The following is a 22,306-nucleotide window of genomic DNA, read 5'->3' on the forward strand; positions in this document are numbered from 1 at the left end:
ATAGCAGGAAATAACAGTGAATTTATGGTAACCCAGTTACTGGAATTGTGAGATGAATTAATAATATTTATATTATATATATTTATATTTATTTATAAACAAACGCCATTCTCAATGTTTTTATAGAATATGAGTGTATGTTGCTTTTGGCTTACTTAGCTGATGTATTTTTGCATTTAAAAAACTTGAATGTGAATTTATAAGGATATGTTAAAAACATTTTAATAATGACAAAGTTCATGCTTTCATTAAGAAGTTTGATATTGGATTATTCACCTTCAAACCAAAAACTGTAATATGTTTCTACTCCTTTCCAATTATATTGAAAAAATCTGGATGAAGAAGACCCTATTATTCACTACAGTTTGGGGAGCATGAAGATGCATTTGCAGGAACTAAAAATTCAGTTGGCGGAGTATTTCCCGGAAGATAAAAATGATTTCTTGCAGAGGGGTACTGAATCCATTTAGTGAAAATGTTATTGCACCTGCTAAGTTACCAGTTGAAATTTGCGATCAGCTCATCGAAATGTTTGCCAATAAAACGTTACAACCACAATTCACAACTGAAGATTTAGATACGAATTGGCTTGCTTGTTAAAGTGAATATGGAAATTTAGTCACAGAAGCATTAATCCCTTTCAGCACATCTTACCTGTGTGAAAAGGGTTTTTCAACAATGGTTGTGCTAAAAAGTAATCATAGGAACCATCTTTTATCATTTGAAAACAATTTGCTTTTGTGTGTTTCTAACATAGATCCATGTATAGAGAAACTTTTAAATGAAAAAAAATGCAACTATCTCATTAATTTATTTTCTTTACATGTGTTCTAATAAATGAAAGTAAAATATTTATAATAAATGATTTTTTTCTCATAAATGATTTCATTATTGTTTAATGTGTAAAGTTGTATGCTAATTTTGTGACCTCCCTTTCATATCATTGCGCCCCTGAGGGGATTGCGACTCAGGTTTAGAAATGATGCCATAGAATAAGTAAATTGTACAGCATAATTTCATAAGTTTAATTTTGGTTTTCTTATTTCAATAACAATAAACTTATTGTTAGCTGTGCAGAAGTATATACTGAATAAATATGTACAATGTCCAGCTCCAAGTGACAGACAAATTTAAAGTATATTATTAGTAAAGATATATAAAAAATGAAAAACTGATGATAAAACTTTATAGCTGAATTGGCCAAACAAGTTAAGACAAATAGACAAGACAAAAGTGACAGCATTACTTGTGAGAATACTGTGTTTTTAAGATGAATTAGTGAAATCTAAATTTAATTTTTTATAAATTTTAGACAATTACATTAGACAAGAACTTAATTAAATTAATTAATAATACGAACAGATATCTCACCATTATTCTGTGCCTCATATGAATTAACATAAATTATTTGAGCATCTTTTCTTTGTGCAGGAAGATTCTGAGTCAGTTTATCTTCATCACCCTGGCAATAAATAATGAATTACAATATAATAATAATAATAAGAACTGGATGGTAATTTACCTTAAAATTAGTAAGTTACCTTAAAGTTAAGCTAAAACTAATTTAGCTTAGAATTGTAGGTTGCATTCGCAGACTGATGCAACTGCAAATTTAAAATATTCAGGGGAGGGCTCTGGTTCCCTAGTTCCAAATCTAACAAAAAAACCTTGAAGTTGTTTTAAACTCAATTTTCTTTCACTTTTGTCCCTGCATTTTTGCTAAATGCAATCCAAGAATGTTTCATATAGTGCGCTAGTCCCTATATGAAAGTTTTTAAAAACATAACAGCTAGCCCAGTGGGCTGGTCTAGTGGTAAACTTCACGAATTGGTTGTTAGCAGTCGATGGTTCTGAAGTTAAAATCCTAATAAAAGTTAGTTGCTTTTATATGAATTTGTAACCACAAAGTAACAAAGTAACCTGTTACTTTGGTACAGTAAATTTGTACCACTGGTGTTCCAGTGGACACCAGTAAACTTTGGGGGTTGGGGTTCAATTAATCACATGTCTCAGGAACAGTCAGCCACAGTCTGTGCAAGACTACAGCATAGGGGAATTGTTTATTGTTTACTAGCTGAACAGACTGCAACATACACATTAGGAATAAAAAATATTACAACTGTTTAAATTGTTAAAAATTATACAGGTTTTTATTTTTTTTTTCCAATTACATTTAACCAATACCATTTTCAGAAAATAAATCAGAAATATCTATTTTACTTTAATGGAATTTAAGTATTTAATGATCAAAGTTATAAAAAATTATTTATATTTTTCATTCTATTTATTTAGATTTATCTTTTTAATATGCATCATAAGCAAATAAACACCAAAAATAATCTTTTTATCGAGAGGGAACTAGGTCCCTCAAAAACATTTGAAATTAATATATTGCTAAGATTTAAATAAAACTGAAAAAATAAATTAATTTTACAATTTCTATTTAAATTGCATATTGGATTATATGTAAACAGTAGGTGTGCCACAAATTGAAATAATGAGCTAATCTGCTTTAATTATTAACAAAACACAAATACATCATTACAGAAGAAATTTACACATAAAATTAATAATATTTACAACTATCTGTGAAAAATAATCTTTTCTTGTGAAAGAAACCTATGTGATCGCAGAAAATGATTAACAGAAAATGTATTTTGGAGATTATGAACAAAATGTTTGGGATATGGAATGCACTAGAAATAACTAGTTAACAAAGACCTTTATAAATAAACATATTTTTCTTATTAATATTTCCTCACTGAGCAAGGAGACAACGTGCTTGATGCACTGTTTCCTACAGGGGTATGTTAATTTGTTGCTTTACAAAATCTCTCATTGTTTTTTTTGGCTATATCACATATAAAGTATATGAAGTATAAATGGCAGAAATCAGTTTCTTCTCTGAAAGTAATAATGTTCATTAAATAGTGAATTCCCATAGTGAAGAAAGTGAAGGTGCCCCACCCATGGAGTGAATATTACTTATATTTCAGAGGTCTTAGGATGTTGATATGCAACAGTGTCTTTAGCTCACTGAAGTCCATTTTATTTCTTACTTTTCTTGTAAGCCTGGAATGGTATATTTGTTATTCTTAAATATGGCATATCATTTTAAAAAGTGACTTAGTCTTATGTCAAAACACCTTAGAAAGTACACTTATGATTAGTAAAAACATGCAATGATTAATTTTTGAGAAAAGTACTAATATCCTGTGTCATCTTTAAGTAATTAATAACTATCTATAATTCTTAATGGTATATTTGTTATTCTTAAATATGGCATATCATTTTAAAAAGTGACTTAGTCTTATGTCAAAACACCTTAGAATGTACACTTATGATTAGTAAAAACATGCAATGATTAATTTTTGAGAAGAGTACTAATATCCTGTGTCATCTTTAAGTAATTAATAACTATCTATAATTCTTACCTTATTATCTTGGATACTTAGTTTATTTTGTGTACCAGTTCGTAATTTTCTGTCTAGTATCTTTTTAACACCCAATGGTGCCACAGGTTTCTTTGTCAAAGTCCCACCAACATTTGTTCCTACAATTTGTGTAAATGTTGGACCGGTGACTTCAACAGTTGATTTTCTGTAATTAATAAAAATAAATTATAACAGTTATATATACCTGTTTAAAATAAGGTTAACAAAAAATATCAGTTATTACTACATTACCATCATGGATTCTTTGGCTCAAATAATAATTTAACTTAGTTAATAGGAAATAACAAGATTTCAAAGGAGGCTACACTTCAGTATAAGTTTGTTAGAGCTGTGAAAATGTTAAACAAGAATAAATCAGAGAATAACAACATTGTAATCAATGAGAAGTAGGACTTATAATCATCAGTAACAAATTTATGAGAGTGGATACCTTCAGATTTAACAGAGTGTAATTTTTATTGTACCAATTACAGTCTTTGAAAGCAAAAAAATGTAAATGTAGGAATATTGCGTAATTAATTTAACAACTCAAGCATCAAAATTGCTTACTAGAACAATTTTTAAATGAATTAATTGTATGAAAGGTAATGTATTAAGTATGATTTGGAAAAAGCATTGGTACAAGAGATTCAGATTGGCCTTCAGATTCTGATCCTCAGATTAACTTAAGGAAGTGGGCTTAAAAAAAATAAACCATCTTCATGGCATTTATAGAAAAAGCATTTGATATTATAGAATGGAATAAAATTTTCAAAGTTAAAAAAATTTTTGACTTAAATATAGGTTGTGAAGAGTTATTTACAATTTGGAAAGAATTAGGTAGCAGTAATATAAATAGATGAAGAAAGTTAAGATTAACTGATGACTTTTAGCAGAAACTAAATGTGAATTAGTATAAATATTAAACGGTAATACAATACAAATCAGCCAACTTTAGGCTAGGAGAGACTTACTTTGAAAATAAATAAAACTAAAACAAAGCTTACAATTACACAATAAAATTATAAGGGATGAACAAAGTTATAGACAACAAAAGCAAGAAGTTCTTTCTTGTAAGAAAGAAGTCTGTTAATATCAAATATAGATATAAGAATTTGAAAGAAATTCTTGAAAATATATGTGTACCGCATAGCATTTTATGTGGAAGTAAAACATGGGTAAAGTAGAATATGAACATGAATAAAGTGAAACATGAAAAACATAAAGTAAAAGCATAGAGGCATTTGAAATGTTGTGAAGCAGGAAAATCTGAAAATTAGACGAGTTGATAAAATTTGAGGTGAATAGGAGCAAAGATAAATTTGTGGCTGACAAACTAGATTGTATTAATGTATCTAGATCAAGCTAATTTGGTAAAAGATAGACATGTTAAAGTTAAAAAATGTATAGAAAGGCAAAGATTAGAATATATTAGATAGATAATCAAGGATGAAGGAAAAAGTAAATATGTTAATGTTCAGAACAGAATGGAGAATATGCTGTCTCAAGATGTAACTAAAGTAATTAATTTGGGGTTAAAATAAGAATTTTTTTCATTTATAATTTATTTAAAAAATAATCATTAATGTATTCTCAAATGTCAATGGTGGGATAATGTAGTTTACCATCTTACTATAAGCAATAGTTTTACTGTGGCAAATATAAGGTGTGTTTTTAAACTGAAGTTCATTTAGAAATAAACACAAAACTGAAAAATATGAACTAACTGTAATACTTAGCATAAAAATTACACGTATTTACTACTTTTCTACAAAGCTGCCTTCAACACATTTTTCATAATATTCACTAGCTTCTTCATTCCTTCTTCAAGAAATTCCACCGTCAGCGACTTAAACCATACAGTAATGCCATTTTTCAATTTGTCATCATTGTCAAACCTTTATGATACAAGACATTGCTTAAGGTAAAAAAAAAGAAAAAACCTGCTAGGTGCTTAGTCAGGACTACAGGGTGGATGCCTGAAGATTTTCCAATAAAATTTTTGCCAAATGCCTCACTGTCTGATTTGCTGTGTGTGGCCAGGCATTATCATGCAAAACCAAAATCCTCCAAGTTAAGCGTCCCACACTGGTTTTTATTATAGCTCTTCTAAGATTTTTTAATGTTTCAGAATATGAATAAACATTGACAGAAGTTCTTTGATCACTAAATTTGTCAAACAAAACACAGTAGACATAAGCTTCTTCTTATCACAAGAGAATGTCTTTGTTTGAACTTCTTTGTTCTAAGAGATGATGAATGCCACCATCACATTGACTACTGCTTTGCCTTGATGTTTGAATAAGTTTTATCTCCAGTAATGATGTGATCAAACAATTCATCACCTTCATTTTGGTAATGCCACAAAAATTCATTTACTGCAACAAGATATTTTTCCTTATGTGTGTCAGTTATCATCTTTGTCATTCACTTGGGACACAATTTTTCACTCAAAACTTCATAAATCAAATATTGTGAAACATTAAAGACAATTGTGACATGATGATGTGCTGCTTTTCTCAAATTTTTGTCAACTTTTTCAATCAAATCTCCATTACTGATGGCTGGCTGCTATGTTTTTCATCATGAACATTCATCTGATCTTTTTGAAATGAAGAGCATCACCGCCTTTCTTTAGTGTTGCTCAAAATATTTGGCTTGTATATGTTACACATCTGCCTGTGAATTTCAGCTACAGAATTGTTTTTGTCATCAAAAATTGGATTACTTCTTATAATTCACACTTGGCAAGAATATAAATTCTGGTACTCATTATAAATAAATGAATATAAACAACAAAATAATAATATTATTATTGCTAACAAGACAATAGTCTTATTGCTAACAATAATATTGAAATAACTGGGCTATGCAAACACCACCTGTTTACATTGTGTATATAGGCAAGAGATTCAAAAAGGATTTTACTTCAAAAACATGCTTTGTAAAATACAAAAAAAGTTCACATTTTTTCTATTAACAAACAGCATTTCTAAAACTATGTAAATATGCCTGTTTGACCACACAATCACTGGTGTGATAATTTATTCTAGTTTTGCTATAAGTTCACTTTTACTCCCACTCTTCAGTCACAATTTTTTAAATAAATCATATGTAATGCAGTGCATTAATATGGTCAATATGGTGACATACATTGACAAACGATCAATTCCTAACTTGCTAACTACCATATATCAATTTTTTTACAATATCTTTAAAAAGATACAATAATGGTTATCAGTTTGATAAAATAATGTATAATATGGTAACATAATTCTTGCATCCTGACAAATTAATTTATTTACAATGCTTGAATAATTATACAGTATTGTGATTGTAAAATTTTACTCTATGAAAATTAATTCTGTAGATAATAAACATTCAAATAAAAAACAAAATTTAGATGGTTAAAAAAGAAATAAATTTTTAATCCTCTAACATAAGATTGTCTACTTACTTTGTTGGTACTGAAGTAGGTATTGGTGTATCAGTATCTATTTTTTGCCCTCCAAGGTACTCTTTTTCCACTTTTTTAATTCGCTTTTCCTCTTTCTCACGCTCTTTTTTCATTCTTTCTTCATACTTTTTTCTATGGCGCTCAGCATCTTTTTGTGCTTTTTCTTTTTTTGCTTTCACTTCTCTCCTGAAAAACATTCAGTACTGCATACGCATAAGAATTTATTTTTTGTTGTGCAACCTACTACAATTTTAGTGTGTTTCTGAAATTAACTATACTGGTTCTTGAATTGATCTAAACAAGTATAACAATTCAGCAGTATTAAATTTTATATCATACCTACCACCAATAAAGTATACCCAGTTATAACTGTATATGAACAGTGAAATTCTATTTATCAGGATAAATAGAATATAATATATAACCTTCTGACAATCTATAAGGTAACCTAGTTGCATTATTATTGTACCTGGCTCCCGGTAACCAGTTTTCATATGAATATATATATATTGGCATGGTGTTGATAGGAAGTAACACAACTACAAGTATGCAACAATAGTTTCAACAAACAGGAAGCAACTGCCTATGAATCAGAATCACTTAGTTCAGGATTAAAAATCCTGAAGGCTATATTACCGATATTTTTGAGCCGATATCATCGGCTATTTTTGAGTGACTTACCTGCAGTTAGGAAATGTTTTAGCTGACATGAAAGTAATTATTACTATAGTTTGTTGTTCTCAACCTGAACAATTGATAGTAAAGTTGTGATATTAAGAGGAAATGGAGGAAAACTAAGTATGAAATATGATTAAAATTTATTATATAACAAAAATCATGTTTTAATGAAAAAAAAATTGTTTTACAAGTTCACTCCACTAAGTGTATTGCATTTATTGATTTACATTAAATATACAAATAAAATAAAGAGCAAGTGATTAATTTTCATTGAGTAACATCAAAATAATAATAATACTACCAAGTAATTAATTATAAAAACAATTTAAAAAATATAATATTATTGACAAGTGTAACATTTATTTAAAAAGTGATACAAAAAAGTGATAAAAATTAATTTTTATAGTTTAAATGTTAAAAACAAGTGAAAAATATACATAAAACATAAAATTGCTTCTCAGCATCATTGAACAAATAATCTAATAATTAATTTATATGATTTTAAAAAAATGAGACTTATTCATTCCTTACAATCTGATAGTTCTGCAAAATCTTGAGCATATCCAAGGATAGCTTTTAAAACAAAATGAATGTGCAGTTTATCTAAAAGCAAACAGTTTCCGTAATGTTGGACGATTTGATATTTTGTTATTGAGAGCAAATTTCCTTTAGAAGTACGATCCACAGACTAATCACCTATATTGTCTAAACACAACGTAAGATTCAACAATATAAAATAATTACACATCAACAGATATAAGAGTACTTATCAACACACTTCTATACAAAGTAGATGTAAAAATTACATCTACTTTGAAAATAGTTTGCTTAATTAATCAAAAAATATTAACTGATGCAATGGTGAGAACAACAGAATCAGTCATTAAAGAGCAAATTTTTATTATGTTATTATAAAAGTAAATTAAATTTGATTTTGTTTGTAGTTTCAAAGATTTTTAATAATTTTATTAGTATAGAGTAACCATATAAAACATAACCCATCAATCAGCCTTTCTTTCTTTTTCCTGTTTAGCCTCCGGTAATTACCTTTCAGATAATACTTCAGAAAATGAATGAGGGTGATATGTATGAATGTAAATGAAGTGTAGTCTTGTACAGTCTCAGTTCGACCATTCCTGAGATGTGTGGTTAATTGAAACCCAACCACAAAAGAACACCAGTGTCCACGATCTAGTATTCAAATCTGTGTAAAAATAACTGACTTTACTAGGATTTGAATGCTGGAACTCTCGACTTCCAAATCAGTTGATTTGGGAGATGCGTTCACCACTAGACCAACCCGGTGGGTTATCATCAATCAGGCTACTATAATCTGAACTCACTATCCTATTTCCCACATTTTTCTGAAATGAGCTAGTCCAATATCTGACTATCACACCAATGCAGACTACTTACTACTGGTAGCCATAACAAAGCGATCAAAATGTTCAGTGCATTGTTAATGAAAGGATGGCGTTTTCACAAGAGAAGAATTTTTTTATTGTCGAGTCATACTTCAGAACAAGATAAGTGGCTGCAGTGCAAGAATCTTTTCACTGTAAGTAATGAAATAAACAGTTCCTGAAATAGACATCGGCAATGTGGTCCATGACCAAATTCAGACAGATAGGTTCTGTAAACAAGGAACACAAATGATTGAGAACAGTGTTGAATGCAGACCCAGTTGCTGAAATCAATAACTGATTACCTGCTTCACTAAAAAGATCAGTTAAATGCTTTTCAGCTGAAATTAATTTTTCAAAATTAACCATTTATCAGGCAAAAAAACAGTTAAATGTATAAACATTCAATTCAAATTCAAACAATTTATCAACATGTTGATCACAACAAAGAAAAACAACTAGATTATTGTTATTGGCTTTGTCAATTTTCACATTAGGGGTATTTTACGGATTCACTATTTTTCTCTGATAGTTGATGTTCCATTAAGGGTTACATAAATAGTTAAAGCACCAGGATTTGGAGTATTGAAAATCCCCAATAATAAAAAAATTTATTGGTCCCATTTTCCAAAAGTACATCATTAATGCAGAACGATATCAAAATATATTTTTGCATTCTTAGTAGAAGGAATGTAAAACTGTGTTGCTTCAGAAAATTTTATTATGTATTTGCTTGACTTTATGCCAAAAGTCTGACTACTCCATTTTTGCAAAATGAAATAATAGTTGCAATTAATATAAAATAATGTTACTAATAATGCTACTGGTTTTACTAGAAAGTTGAAAGTACATAAAAAAACCCTCCTTCATGAAATTTTTTAGGACTAAATGGCAAAATTAATAGTTTTTTCACGCTGGCACAATATTTTGAATTTTGACTTCTTATATATTTTATTACCCGAGTTTGTTCCAGACTATATGTTTACAGATACCATTACACTTACCCTGCACGTAAGCTGATAGCAGTAATTACACACACACACACACACATACACACACACACACTTTCAACAATAACTGGAAAAATGTTTTAAGAAAACAACATATTACAAAAAAATAAAGAAAAATTTAATTTATGTGAATAAATTACTTACTTGTTACTAGCCTCTTGTTTGGCTGCAGCTTTATCAAGATACTCTAATATTTCTCGGCGATTTTGCATAGCTGCAACTTGCATTGGTGTATGAAGATCGTGGTCTAGTGCCCACATGTTAGCACCAAATCCGACAAGAAATGATACACAATTCATGTGTCCTTTTGCTGCTGCTATATGCAAAGCAGTTTGACCAAAATGATAGTTAAGCTTTTCAGGATCACCTCTAAATTAAAAATAGAAAATAAATAAATATAATGTACTAAACACAAAAGTTCCAAAAAACTAAGTTAAGATAGATGTATACTATTATTATTACCTAATCGATTTTGTAAAAATAACTAGGAGAATTTAACATTTTTTTTCTGGAAGCACAAATAAGTGTTGTACTTCAAAATTAAACATATGTAATGTATGCCATTACATATGTATTCCTATTATATGTATTCCTATGCCATATGATAAGAGTTGAAATAAAACCAGAATTAAATACAATATTAAAAACCTAACCTAAACGACAAAATCACCATCTGACATACTGTTCCCTAAAATATGAGAATTATAATTAACAGAGCTTCCTTTATTAGGGAATTTTTATTCAATTTAATATACCACAGATTTTTTATTAAACTCAACTGATTATTATTTCTTATTTATTAAAAAAGACAGATTATTTACTATTACCAGACAGCTGAAATTATGTGCACTAATTACTAAATGGGTATAAAATTTAAATGAATCTGAGAAATAAAAATTGAAAGTTGGTTCAAAAGGAATAGAAAAGAGAATGTCTGTCCAGGTAGTGGATGTACAATAAGTTTACAGTTGAAGTGGCAAGTAGTTAAATAGAGGGAGTACTTCACTTTAATAAATTATTTCAATACTGTAGGTGGTTCAAATATTTCATTCAAGCAGGTATAAATGTTTTTTTTTTTTTTATTCAGAATAAACATGGTTTAACCTTTCTGATTACATTAACAGCCAAAACAATAAAGTATGGTGTTCTGAGAATCCTCACATTAAGCATGAAAGGCCATTCTTAAATGTTTGGTGTTTGATTTTCCAATACAAAGAGTGATGTGACCCATTTTTGTTTAATAGAAATATTAACTGTAGATATTATTAAGAAATTATTACAAATTTTTTAGCCTTTCTTGAAATTGAAAAGCATAATTACTGGTTACAGAAAGATGGTACTACATGTCACATCTGATGGTTACACAGTAACATGAAATTTTTGATGACTTCCCACAGTCTGTGAGCTCCATGGTTCTTAGATATATCACCACAATGATACCACAAAATGTTTTTTATGGGGGAAAGATATTGTTTTCAAGAACAATCCATATACTATAGGTGGATTGAAAGAAAAATATTAAAGGAAGCATCTAACATCATCGCAGGAACTCTAATGAAAGTTGCACTGAACGTAAAGACACAAGTTTCCAACATCAACATTCAAGGTGGACATTTTGAATATTCATTGTCCTGAGTCCGTGTCGTTAACAGTGGTGTGGGCGGGGGTTTTGTGTATGGGAACTGGAGGAATTCATTGTTTACAGTTTACAGTTGCTACATATCTCCTAACGTGCCACTGAATCAGTTTGAGGTTTTCCTTGATGAGCTGACGGACTCTATTTCCAGAGTGCGGAAGAAGGTTATCGTCGCTGGAGACTTTAATGCAAAGAGCGTGGTCTGGGGCTGTCGTGCTATGGATATCCGGGGTTCGAGGCCATGGATCTCTGCGGCTTGTTGTGCCTTAACCGAGGGAATGCTGCTACCTTTGTTAGAGGGGATTATGGCAGCATCCTCGATGTTACGTTTGCATCAGCGGATCTCTTCAGGTTTGTCGACGGATGGGAGGTACTGGAAGAGGAGTCTGTGAGCGATCACAGATTTATCTTTTTCCAGGTACTGTTGCCCGACTCTGTGCAGGAAGTTAGGTTAACGAGGTAGAGGCCCACTTCACTGGAGCTGAAGCGGATAAAGGAAGTTCTGAAGAGGGAGGTTGCGGATACAGAGATCCTTTCCTTTGAGGATTCGTGTAGTCTCCTAAGCAAGGCGAGGGAGGAGGTGAAACCCGTAGCTGGAAACACCAGGCGAAGGAGGGTCTATTGGTGGAACCCAGAAGTGGCAGCTAGAAGAGCTGATTACATCCGGGCTAGGAGGAGGTACATTAGGGAGGATCGAACGGAGGGGGAGGCAGAGAGGAGGCCCTGGATGTTCTTTGTAGTGCAAAGAAAGCCTTCAGAGACGCGATCCTGAAGTCCAAGAAGCAGAAGTGGAAGGACTTGTGTCTGCAGTTGGACAAGGACCCTTGGGGAGACGCCTACCGTATTGTGACTAGTAAGTTTGGTAGGTCTCTTCCCATTCTGCCGGCCGAGCTCCTGAGGAAAGTGGGGGAGGAGCTGTTCTCGGTCAGTGAGACTGTGATCAGAGCAGAGTTAGTCGCGGATGACATCAGGCGTTTCACTGTGGATGAGGTAGTCTCTGCGGCGGGCAGGCTCAGTAGCGGTAAGAGCCCGGGGCCTGATGAGGTACCAGCTGAGCTGATAAAAGGTACTTGTGGACATAGCCCCTCGGCTGGTCGCGGACCTATGACCGGCCTTTTGTTCTCCGAGCGATTCCCAGTGGAATGGAAGAGAGCGAGGCTGGTTTTAATTAAGAAGCCGGGTAGGTCAGTCAAGGAGCCTGCGGCGTACCGTCCGATTTGTCTGCTTAACACAGGAGGAAAACCTTTTGAACGATTACTACTCTCGAGGCTTGAAGAGGAGATCGTGGGCAGCGGCGGCCTTGCGGATAGTCAGTACGGCTTCCGTCAGGGCAAGTCGACTATTGATGCGGTCTCCGAGGTAGTTGGTATCATCAAGGAGGCATTGAGCGGCACCCGTAGAACTAGGAAGATCGCGGGTCTCATATTATTCTATATCAGAAACGCGTTTAACACATTGCCGTGGGACCTTATAACAGAAGCCTTGGAGATGAGGAGAGTCAGTGATTATTTGAGGAGAATTCTTCACGACTATCTCAGTGAGAGGGAGATAGTCTATGATTCGAACGGTAACGTGGTAACAAGAGTGATGACCGCGGGCATGCCGCAAGGTTTTGTTCTTGGGCCTTCTTTATGGAACTTGGCCTACGACCCGGTTCTCAGGCTGGAGCTGCCTCCAGCCCTAAGGGGTCACAAACCATAGCGTACGCCGATGACCTAGGTCTACTGGTGGTTGCTCGTACGGAAGCGGAACTGATGGCCAAAGCCGCCGACGCAATCGACAGAATCATGGACTGGTTCGACGCCAGCGGATTGTAAGTGGCTGTCAATAAGATGCAAGCCATTGTCTTTGCCGGGAATAGAAGACTTGCTGATGTGACATTCTCGGTTAGGGGCACTGTCGTGGTGCCGGCTCCGGCGGTAAAGTATCTGGGCGTCTGGCTAGACAAGAGACTGACGTACCAGGTACATATCAGGGAAACCGCTGGCAAGGCTGAAAGAACAGCTTCGGCATTGTGTCGCATTATGGCAATATCGGAGAGCCACGTCAGTCGAAGAGACGTCTGCTGGCATCGGTGGTAGATTCTATAATGCTGTATGGCGTTGCGGTGTGGGGGGGGGGGCTGTGCATTGCCACAGGGCGGAATATCCTGGAGCGGATACGAAGGCGATACGTGTGGTCTCGGCCTACCGTACCGTTTCATTTGAGGCAGCTATGGTCCTTGCCAGGCTTTCTCCTCTCGACCTGCTAGCCAAGGAGTGGAAGGGGGCAAGAACCGTAACGAGACTAGGCGAGATCTGTTGGTTTGCTGGCAGAGTAAATGGAAGGATTCCCAAAAAGGGCGATGGACAAGAAGACTGCTGCCTAGCGTCCAAAACTGGGTGGATAGAGGGTTGTGGGAGTTGGACTTCTATCTCGCCCAGTTCTTTAGTGGACACGGTTGTTTTAACTCCTATCTGCTTGAGAGGGGGAGGAGAGATACCCATGAGTGCGTGTATTGCAGGGCAGCAGTCAATTCTGCCGAGCACACATTTTTTGCGTGCCCTAGATGGGAGCTTCTGAGAATACAGGTAGTCCAAGAAGTGGGTCCCATCTCCCCGGACATTATCGGAGAGATAATGTTAATAAGTGAGACGTCCTGGGCTGTCGTGGCCACGTTTATCAGGGCAGTAGTGAAAAAAAAACCAAGGAGGAGGCAAGGTTTTATTCATAATTACCAATAAGGTTGACGGTAATAGAAATATGTTGGGTCACAGACTGCTATTGAAGTCGCGATATATCTACGTGTTCATAAGTCGTAGTTCGTAAGGGGGCCTACACATCTTGAAGTAATGCCTCGGGGTGATTCCGGGATGAGTAGGGTTACTCCTCCAAAGGGGGTGGTTTTAGTCGGTAGTCTGTTGATGGCGGTTGGATTAGACACCAGCAGGAGTCCGACACTTCTAGTGGTTAACGTGTCTTCCCAAATCAGCTGATTTGGAAGTCGAGAGTTACAGCGTTGAAGTCCTAGTAAAGCCAGTTATTTTTACACGGATTTGAATACCAGATCGTGGCTACCGGTGTTCTTTGGTGGTCGGGTTTCAATTAACCACACATCTCAGGAATGGTCAAAAACAATCAAAAAGCCTTTGTTCTAAGTTAACATTGAATTAGATTTCATTGTCCCCGATTAATTTTGTAATAAAAAATAATAAATTTTTATTTTGTTCCCATTAAAAAATATTGTTATTTTATATTTGCAAGAAAGTTAATTGTTTATTAATTTTAAAATTATGCAATAAATCCCACATTTACCTAAATTGTTTTTACTTGTACGTATATTTACTATCACTTAAATTCACAAATTAAAATGTATATAATTATAGATTGATTGCAAATCATTAATGAATAAGTCTCAATCTACAGTTCAACTTGTTTCATAATTAGCACAGTTGGCTATTACAGTGATTCCGACTGGATGGAAATTAAATCTATGCACATTAGGACTACATGGTAACCATTAATGATGTATTAGAATTAATATATTTTATAGAATTTGAATTATAAATTCATCTCTAAGATCTAATTTCCCTACAATTTTAAATGGATAAAATATGTGTAAGTCAAATAATTTGTATTATTACAGGCTCATTGCAATTTAAGCCATAATCGAGTCATGGTGTATATATATATAACTATCATATATATATATATGATAGTTATAAAATTTTAAAATCAAAATCACCAAATACAGTACATTAAAAGTAAGTAATGAAAATTTAGGGGTACAAAAATTAAAATCTAATAATGAACCATCTAATAAGATGGTACACCAATATATAATACGAAAGGTAAAGTCGATAGATGGGCGGAATATATTGAAGAGTTATATGGAGGAAATTAATTAGAAAATGGTGTTATAGAGGAAGAAGAGGAAGTTGAGGAGGATGAAATGGGAGAAACAATACTGAGATCTGAATTTAAGAGAGCATTAAAAGATTTAAATGGCAGAAAGGCTCCTGGAATAGACGGAATACCTGTAGAATTACTGCGCAGTGCAGGTGAGGAAGCGATTGATAGATTATACAAACTGGTGTGTAATATTTATGAAAAAGTGGAATTTCCATCAGACTTCAAAAAAAGTGTTATAGTCATGATACCAAAGAAAGCAGGGGCAGATAAATGTGAAGAATACAGAACAATTAGTTTAACTAGTCATGCATCAAAAATCTTAACTAGAATTCTATACAGAAGAATTGAGAGGAGAGTGGAAGAAGTGTTAGGAGAAGACCAATTAGGTTTCAGGAAAAGTATAGGGACAAGGGAAGCAATTTTAGGCCTCAGATTAATAGTAGAAGGAAGATTAAAGAAAAACAAACCAACATACTTGGCGTTTATAGACCTAGAAAAGGCATTCGATAACGTAGACTGGAATAAAATGTTCAGCATTTTAAAAAAATTAGGGTTCAAATACAGAGATAGAAGAACAATTGCTAACATGTACAGGAACCAAACAGCAACAGCAACAATTGAAGAACATAAGAAAGAAGCCGTAATAAGAAAGGGAGTCCGACAAGGATGTTCCCTATCTCCGTTACTTTTTAATCTTTACATGGAACTAGCAGTTAATGATGTTAAAGAACAATTTAGATTCGGAGTAACAGTACAAGGTGAAAAGATAAAGATGCTACTATTTGCTGATGATATAGCAATTTTAGCCGAGAGTAAAAAGGATTTAGAAGAAACAATGAACGGCATAGATGAAGTCCTACGCAAGAACTATCGCATGAAAATAAACAAGAACAAAACAAAAGTAATGAAATGTAGTAGAAATAAGAAAGATGGACCACTAATGTGAAAATAGGAGGAGACAAGATTATGGAGGTAGAAGAATTTTGTTATTTGAGAAGTAGAATTACTAAAGATGGATGAAGCAGGAGCGATATAAAATGCCGAATAGCACAAGCTAAACGAGCCTTCAGTAAGAAATATAATTTGTTTACATCAAAAATTAATTTAAATGTCAGGAAAAGATTTTTGAATGTGTATGTTTGAGTGTCGCTTTATATGGAAGTGAAACTTGGACGATCGGAGTATCTGAGAAGAAAAGATTAGAAGCTTTTGAAATGTGGTGCTATAGGAGAATGTTAAAAATCAGATGGGTGGATAAAGTGACAAATGAAGAGGTATTGCGGCAAATAGATGAAGAAAGAAGCATTTGGAAAAATATAGTTAAAAGAAGAGACAGACTTATAGGCCACATACTAAGGCATCCTGGAATAGTCGTTTTAATATTGGAAGGACAGATAGAAGGGAAAAATTGTGTAGGCAGGCCACGTTTGGAATATGTAAAACAAATTGTTAGTGATGTAGGATGTAGAGGGTATACTGAAATGAAACGACTAGCACTAGATAGGGAATCTTGGAGAGCTGCATCAAACCAGTCAAATGACTAAAGACAAAAAAAAAAAAATAAAGTAAGACCAACCAGCTGTAGTGCTTTCAAAGTGATTATTTCATCGTCGCAGTTAAAATAAAAAATTACACATCCGCTTAGTTTGCTTTGTTATTTACATTAAACTCTCTTTCCCTTCCCATGCCATGTCATGACAATGAATCAATATAGTGAAAGAAAAAAATATTTGAAAATATATATATATTATTGTACTCAATAATGATGATGTACTTAATAATGATGTTATGCTTAACATCGATGCCAGCAAATTCATGAAACTGATCAAAATCTACTAATTCAGTACTTGGGAATAATAAAAACAGGGATATATTCATAATATTTAGCCTATAAAAATTAAGAAATCAATAATTATTTATAGTTGGTTTAATAAAATTTGTTTTCTGGTCAGTGATGAACCGATTACAGGATAGAGCCAAAAATTAATAACCATTAAAGAATTAATAAACTTATATAAAGTATCATTTATATGACCAAGATGATATATTTAATGAAAATCTGTGCAGCTGTTCATAAGTTACAGTAACGCAACATTACTTTACTTCTGAAGCTACAATATTTTGGAAATTTGTTTTTAGCCAATTATACATGTCATTAATGGCTACTGGGAAATTTTACTGATTACAGGTGTAGATGACCTAAGTAAGGTTAACCCCCCCTGGTACCTTAGCTACAAGTATGACTTTTTATGTCATCCCCGGTTAGGATACAAAATTACTTTGAACATTTATATTCATCATCTCATTGGTTAATTCCATTTCCAAATTGAAAGTCGATGCTATCCCATTAACAAACAGATAGTACCAATATGACAATGGGTGAAGTTGATCTAAGCCAAGTAGCTTATGTGACCAACCGGGCTGGTCTAGTGGTAAACACGTCTTCCCAAATCAGCTGATTTGGAAGTCGAGAGTTCCAGCGTTCCAGTCCTAGTAAAGTCAGTTATTTTTTACACGGATTTGAATACTAGATCGTTGATACTGGTGTTCTTTGGTGGTTGGGTTTCAATTAACCACACATCTCAGGAATGGTTGAACTGAGACTGTACAAGACTACACTTCATTTACACTCATACACATCATCCTCTGAAGTTTTATCTGAACAGTCCCAGAGGCTAAACAGGAAAAAGAAAAGAGGTAGCTTATGTGGCTGGCCTCTGTGGCGCAAGTGGTAGTGTCTCGGCCTTTCATCAGGCATGGAATTTTCACACACGCTACAAATCATTCATCTCATCCTCTGCAGCAATATGTAACAGTGGATCTGGATTAAAAAAAATTAAAATAAGATTAAAAAAAAAGAAAAAAAGTAGTTTATGTGATTCCATAAACAGGAAAAAGTTGTACAGGATAACAGGGGGCTAAGTGCCGGAAGGGGCAGCCTCTGAGAAAATGGCAGTTGTTAATCATACTGGAAGGATCATAAGTTATACATTTTTTTTTTTATATAAAAAAACTTATAAAATATTCATAAACTGTATTTTCTCAGATTAATAAAATATGTTGAATACTATAGAACACTTATATACTTAAAACACTTACTCTATATAGAAAATATTTAAAATTTATTTTTAACATATCTTTTTAAGTAACTTTATTTTTTAATAACTAATAAACTGCATAACTTTGAAGAGAATTTAATATGAATTTTTTAGATGCATTTTATTTAAGAAGTATAAAAATAGAATACTGGTTATAATAATTTTCATTGGGTAGTAAATTAGAAAGGTTACTTAATATGAATGTACAAAAATTAAGTTATAGTCAATTCAATAAATTATCAAAACTTGTACTAGTTGAAGATCTCACTGGAAAAAAAATGTGGTACACCAACAACGAAATTAGTTTCTGAAGCTTATTAAAAACCTGAGTTATGGAAACTACTACAAAACAGTTTTGCTAAAAAGGTAAAATTTAAAAGGATAAACGTCAGAGAAATCAAATGGGATATTTATATTCTGGAACAGTTCACTAAAGCAAAAAGTTGTACTTTTAACATTCTATTTATTCTTTTACATTATACCAATACTATTTCAGAAAAAGTAAGAAGTAGAATAAACAAACATAAAAAATCTAGTAACCGATATAAAAAAAAGATTGCATTTTAACAATTTTTTACAGTAATTAAACTTTTAAAATAAAAATTTCAATACATCTAAAGTAGCTAAAAAAAAACTTATAGGATGATTTTTATTCAACTTTACACTCTTATATCACTAAAAACTAAAAATGTGCAAGCTATTTGTTCATAAATCCTAACATTTCTAAGTTATTATAAAATTACAGAGTAATGGATATAATCCATTATATAAGAAACAGTAATATAATCTTTCTGACTTAGTTTGTAGCAAGAGAAAATTAATAATTACCCTCTACCAACTAACAGTCTTAGCGCATCCAAATTGCCTTCAAATGCAGCCCATAATGTCGGTGTCATTCCATCTTCATCCTTTGCATTGCAGTCCCTTTTGGTGGCTTCTTTTAAAATTTCAAGCATCCCATCCTGGGCAGCCCTACAAAATGGAAAAAAAATTGTTTGTTCACAAACAGGGCAAAAAATCAGCTTAAATGTCATTAAGCAGAAAATATTATTTTGAATTTTTATGAACGATGAATTAAGCTGCAAAAGGTTATTGCATTAATCATGTGGTGACATAATTGTTGGGAAAGTAATGAACAAAAACATCTTAAACCACTTCTAGGAGAGTAAGAATTAAATTTTATAATGGATAGTTACATGTTACTGAAAATTCTTATTTCTTAAGAATAATAAATGAATACATTTTTTGGGAAGTTAAAAAACCCTACACTAATAATCAAAGGAATAAATAAATAATATATTTCTGTTATCTTAAATTTTTCACTACTGCATTATTAAAGATTTGAAAAAAATAATTTTCAATTTTTAAAATACTTTTTATTTAATTAAAATGTAGAATTGTTAATTTTTATTAACAATCAATAACATTTTAAATCAAATATTTGTAAATAATTTTTGAATAATCATAAAACATTATGAATTATACTCATAAATTATCACAAGGTAGAAAAAGGATTTAAAAAAAAATTTACCCGTTTACATACTATGAATAGCCAATTTATTTATAGTTCAACCAGTTAGTTTTTTCACATTTCTTTTTGTTTTCTTTAATTAGTCATGTCAGCTTTTAATTAGTGGGAATAATTTATTGCATTAATTCACAAACACATTGTGACCTATTGGCATACTTTTATGTTCATTTAATTTATGTATAAATAATTACCATTATTAATGCATTGTTTTCCTTCTAGTAAAATTTTATTCTCAAGTGAGATAGACTGATAATTCTACAATTAATAGATAATTAAGGTTTAGAATTTATGAATTCTAAAGGCTGCAGATTTGGTAATAGTAACGCAATTTATTAAAAACTATATCTAGTTTTATACGTACACATACATACATCAGTGTAGATATACACAACTTGTTTATAGAACAAACACTGAATTTTAACTATGGGATAAGTTAAATTAATAATATTTTAACACAGTACCAATATATTATTAAAATAAAAAATAATAATAATGAAAACATAAATTCAGAGAAAAGCAATAAAACTTATAAATAACTTTCATATGTCAATTACCATGAAAACCCTTTTTCATACAGTGTCAATCAGTTACCTAATAGATAAAAAATAAATCTTGATATCATAGAGTTGCAGATATGAGCAGGCTGCCATTTTATATTTTTTCCACTATCTTCATGAATAATAGAAATACATACGTTTTAAATATTAGTTCATGTTTTTGTGCAATACATATAGTAAATTTCAATTATTTTGAGCAGTTTGCTATTATATAAGTTACTTAATAACGGAAGTTGCTATTCACTTGCTCTTGTTATTTTAATTTTATACTGACAACAGTCAATAAATAACTACAATTTTTTCATCCTGTGCAGTTTTACTGGAAATTTCCAACGAAATGTTATTAATTGAACCCAAAGAACAAAATCCAATAAATGCAGTTTATGTAGCTAACCTACCATAATATACATGATGTATAAAAAGTTGCAACACCATGGTTAAAAAGAACAAACATCTCCTACCTGGTAGAAAGGTAAGAAATGAAATAGTTTCCTATTCACTTCTTATAAATTCAAACGTACTATTGTATAATAGCATGTCAATCCCCAAAAAAATAAGGCAATCTTCAGCCTATAAGTGAAATCTTCATTTTGTTAATCACAGAGATTGGGTGAATAACGAGGAATATTTTTTCAAGAAACTAACTCTTGGCTGGTGCCTCTTACACCTTAATTAGTGCATCATGAATATAAAAAAATTTAGAAAAAAGTGTAAAGTAATCAGCGTAATTGTTTATTATTATGTATTCATCAATCATTCTTTTCAAATTGAAATATATTATGAAGAAATATATTTTTTTTCATTATAGCAATTATGAAGGTTAAAAAGACACTAATGTATTTACTATTAGTCAGATAAAATATATTATCTGACTAATTATCTATTATCTCTTTCCACTACCTGGTTTGAGGTATCAGTTTCAGAATTGTACAGTTGAGAAGTGAAGATATTATGTATATGAGCATTGCGATTGGTATATCTCATTTTTAACATAAATTCAGTGAGGTGTCCCAAAAAGTAGAATGGTATTTTATGATTACAAAATTGAGATCATTTTATTGGATTTCATGCCATAACCTCTTAATAGCCTGCATTTGAGCCATGTCTCCAGTTGAACAAAGTTATAATTGTAATTTGATTGCCAGATGAAAGAAAAACCTTTCATATTAATGTAATTATAAATAAATATCAACAATCACTGATCACTGTAGTGTAATAATGTTAAGTAATACCTCTATGCCTTGATTTGGTACCAGCATTAAAAAAAAAACTGTTTCGTATTCAATTTATCCAAACATCCATCCTCTCAAAATTATTCATTCCCAATTATACTTTTTTCTGCTGATTTTTGCCTCATTGGTCTCAAATATTTCACTGGGCTTATCAATCTTGAATAAAGCTATGGATGCAAGCTTCACATTTATATGACCTAAAATCTATATATGCCTGGATATTTATACTTATTGCACAGAATATCCTGTCACGGTGGTCACAACAAGATCCAAAATGCTATAAACAAGCATATTTTTTTTCACAGTGGTTTGTAAAACCACAACTTACTTGTGAAATCAAAATGTTTTGTAGCCTTTTTTTATTGATCATTACATGTTT

General features: G+C 32.1%; 1 protein-coding gene across 2 annotated transcripts in view; it reads right to left on the bottom strand.

The window, feature by feature from the left end:
- Sans (SAM_USH1G_HARP domain-containing protein Sans) overlaps nucleotides 1-22,306 on the bottom strand; it is a 35,582-nt gene that overhangs the window by 8,271 nt on the left and 5,005 nt on the right. For both annotated transcript variants that reach the window (XM_075375624.1, XM_075375622.1), the window contains exons 3-7: nucleotides 19,436-19,579; nucleotides 10,127-10,351; nucleotides 6,892-7,077; nucleotides 3,435-3,600; nucleotides 1,372-1,462 (exon numbers count right to left, since the gene is read on the bottom strand). In XM_075375624.1, coding sequence (XP_075231739.1) covers nucleotides 1,372-1,462; nucleotides 3,435-3,600; nucleotides 6,892-7,077; nucleotides 10,127-10,351; nucleotides 19,436-19,579 — 812 coding nt within the window. The remainder of the gene's footprint in view (nucleotides 1-1,371; nucleotides 1,463-3,434; nucleotides 3,601-6,891; nucleotides 7,078-10,126; nucleotides 10,352-19,435; nucleotides 19,580-22,306) is intronic.

The sequence above is a fragment of the Lycorma delicatula genome, chromosome 9, assembly GCF_047948215.1.
Source record: "Lycorma delicatula isolate Av1 chromosome 9, ASM4794821v1, whole genome shotgun sequence".
Classification (NCBI taxonomy): domain Eukaryota; kingdom Metazoa; phylum Arthropoda; class Insecta; order Hemiptera; family Fulgoridae; genus Lycorma; species Lycorma delicatula.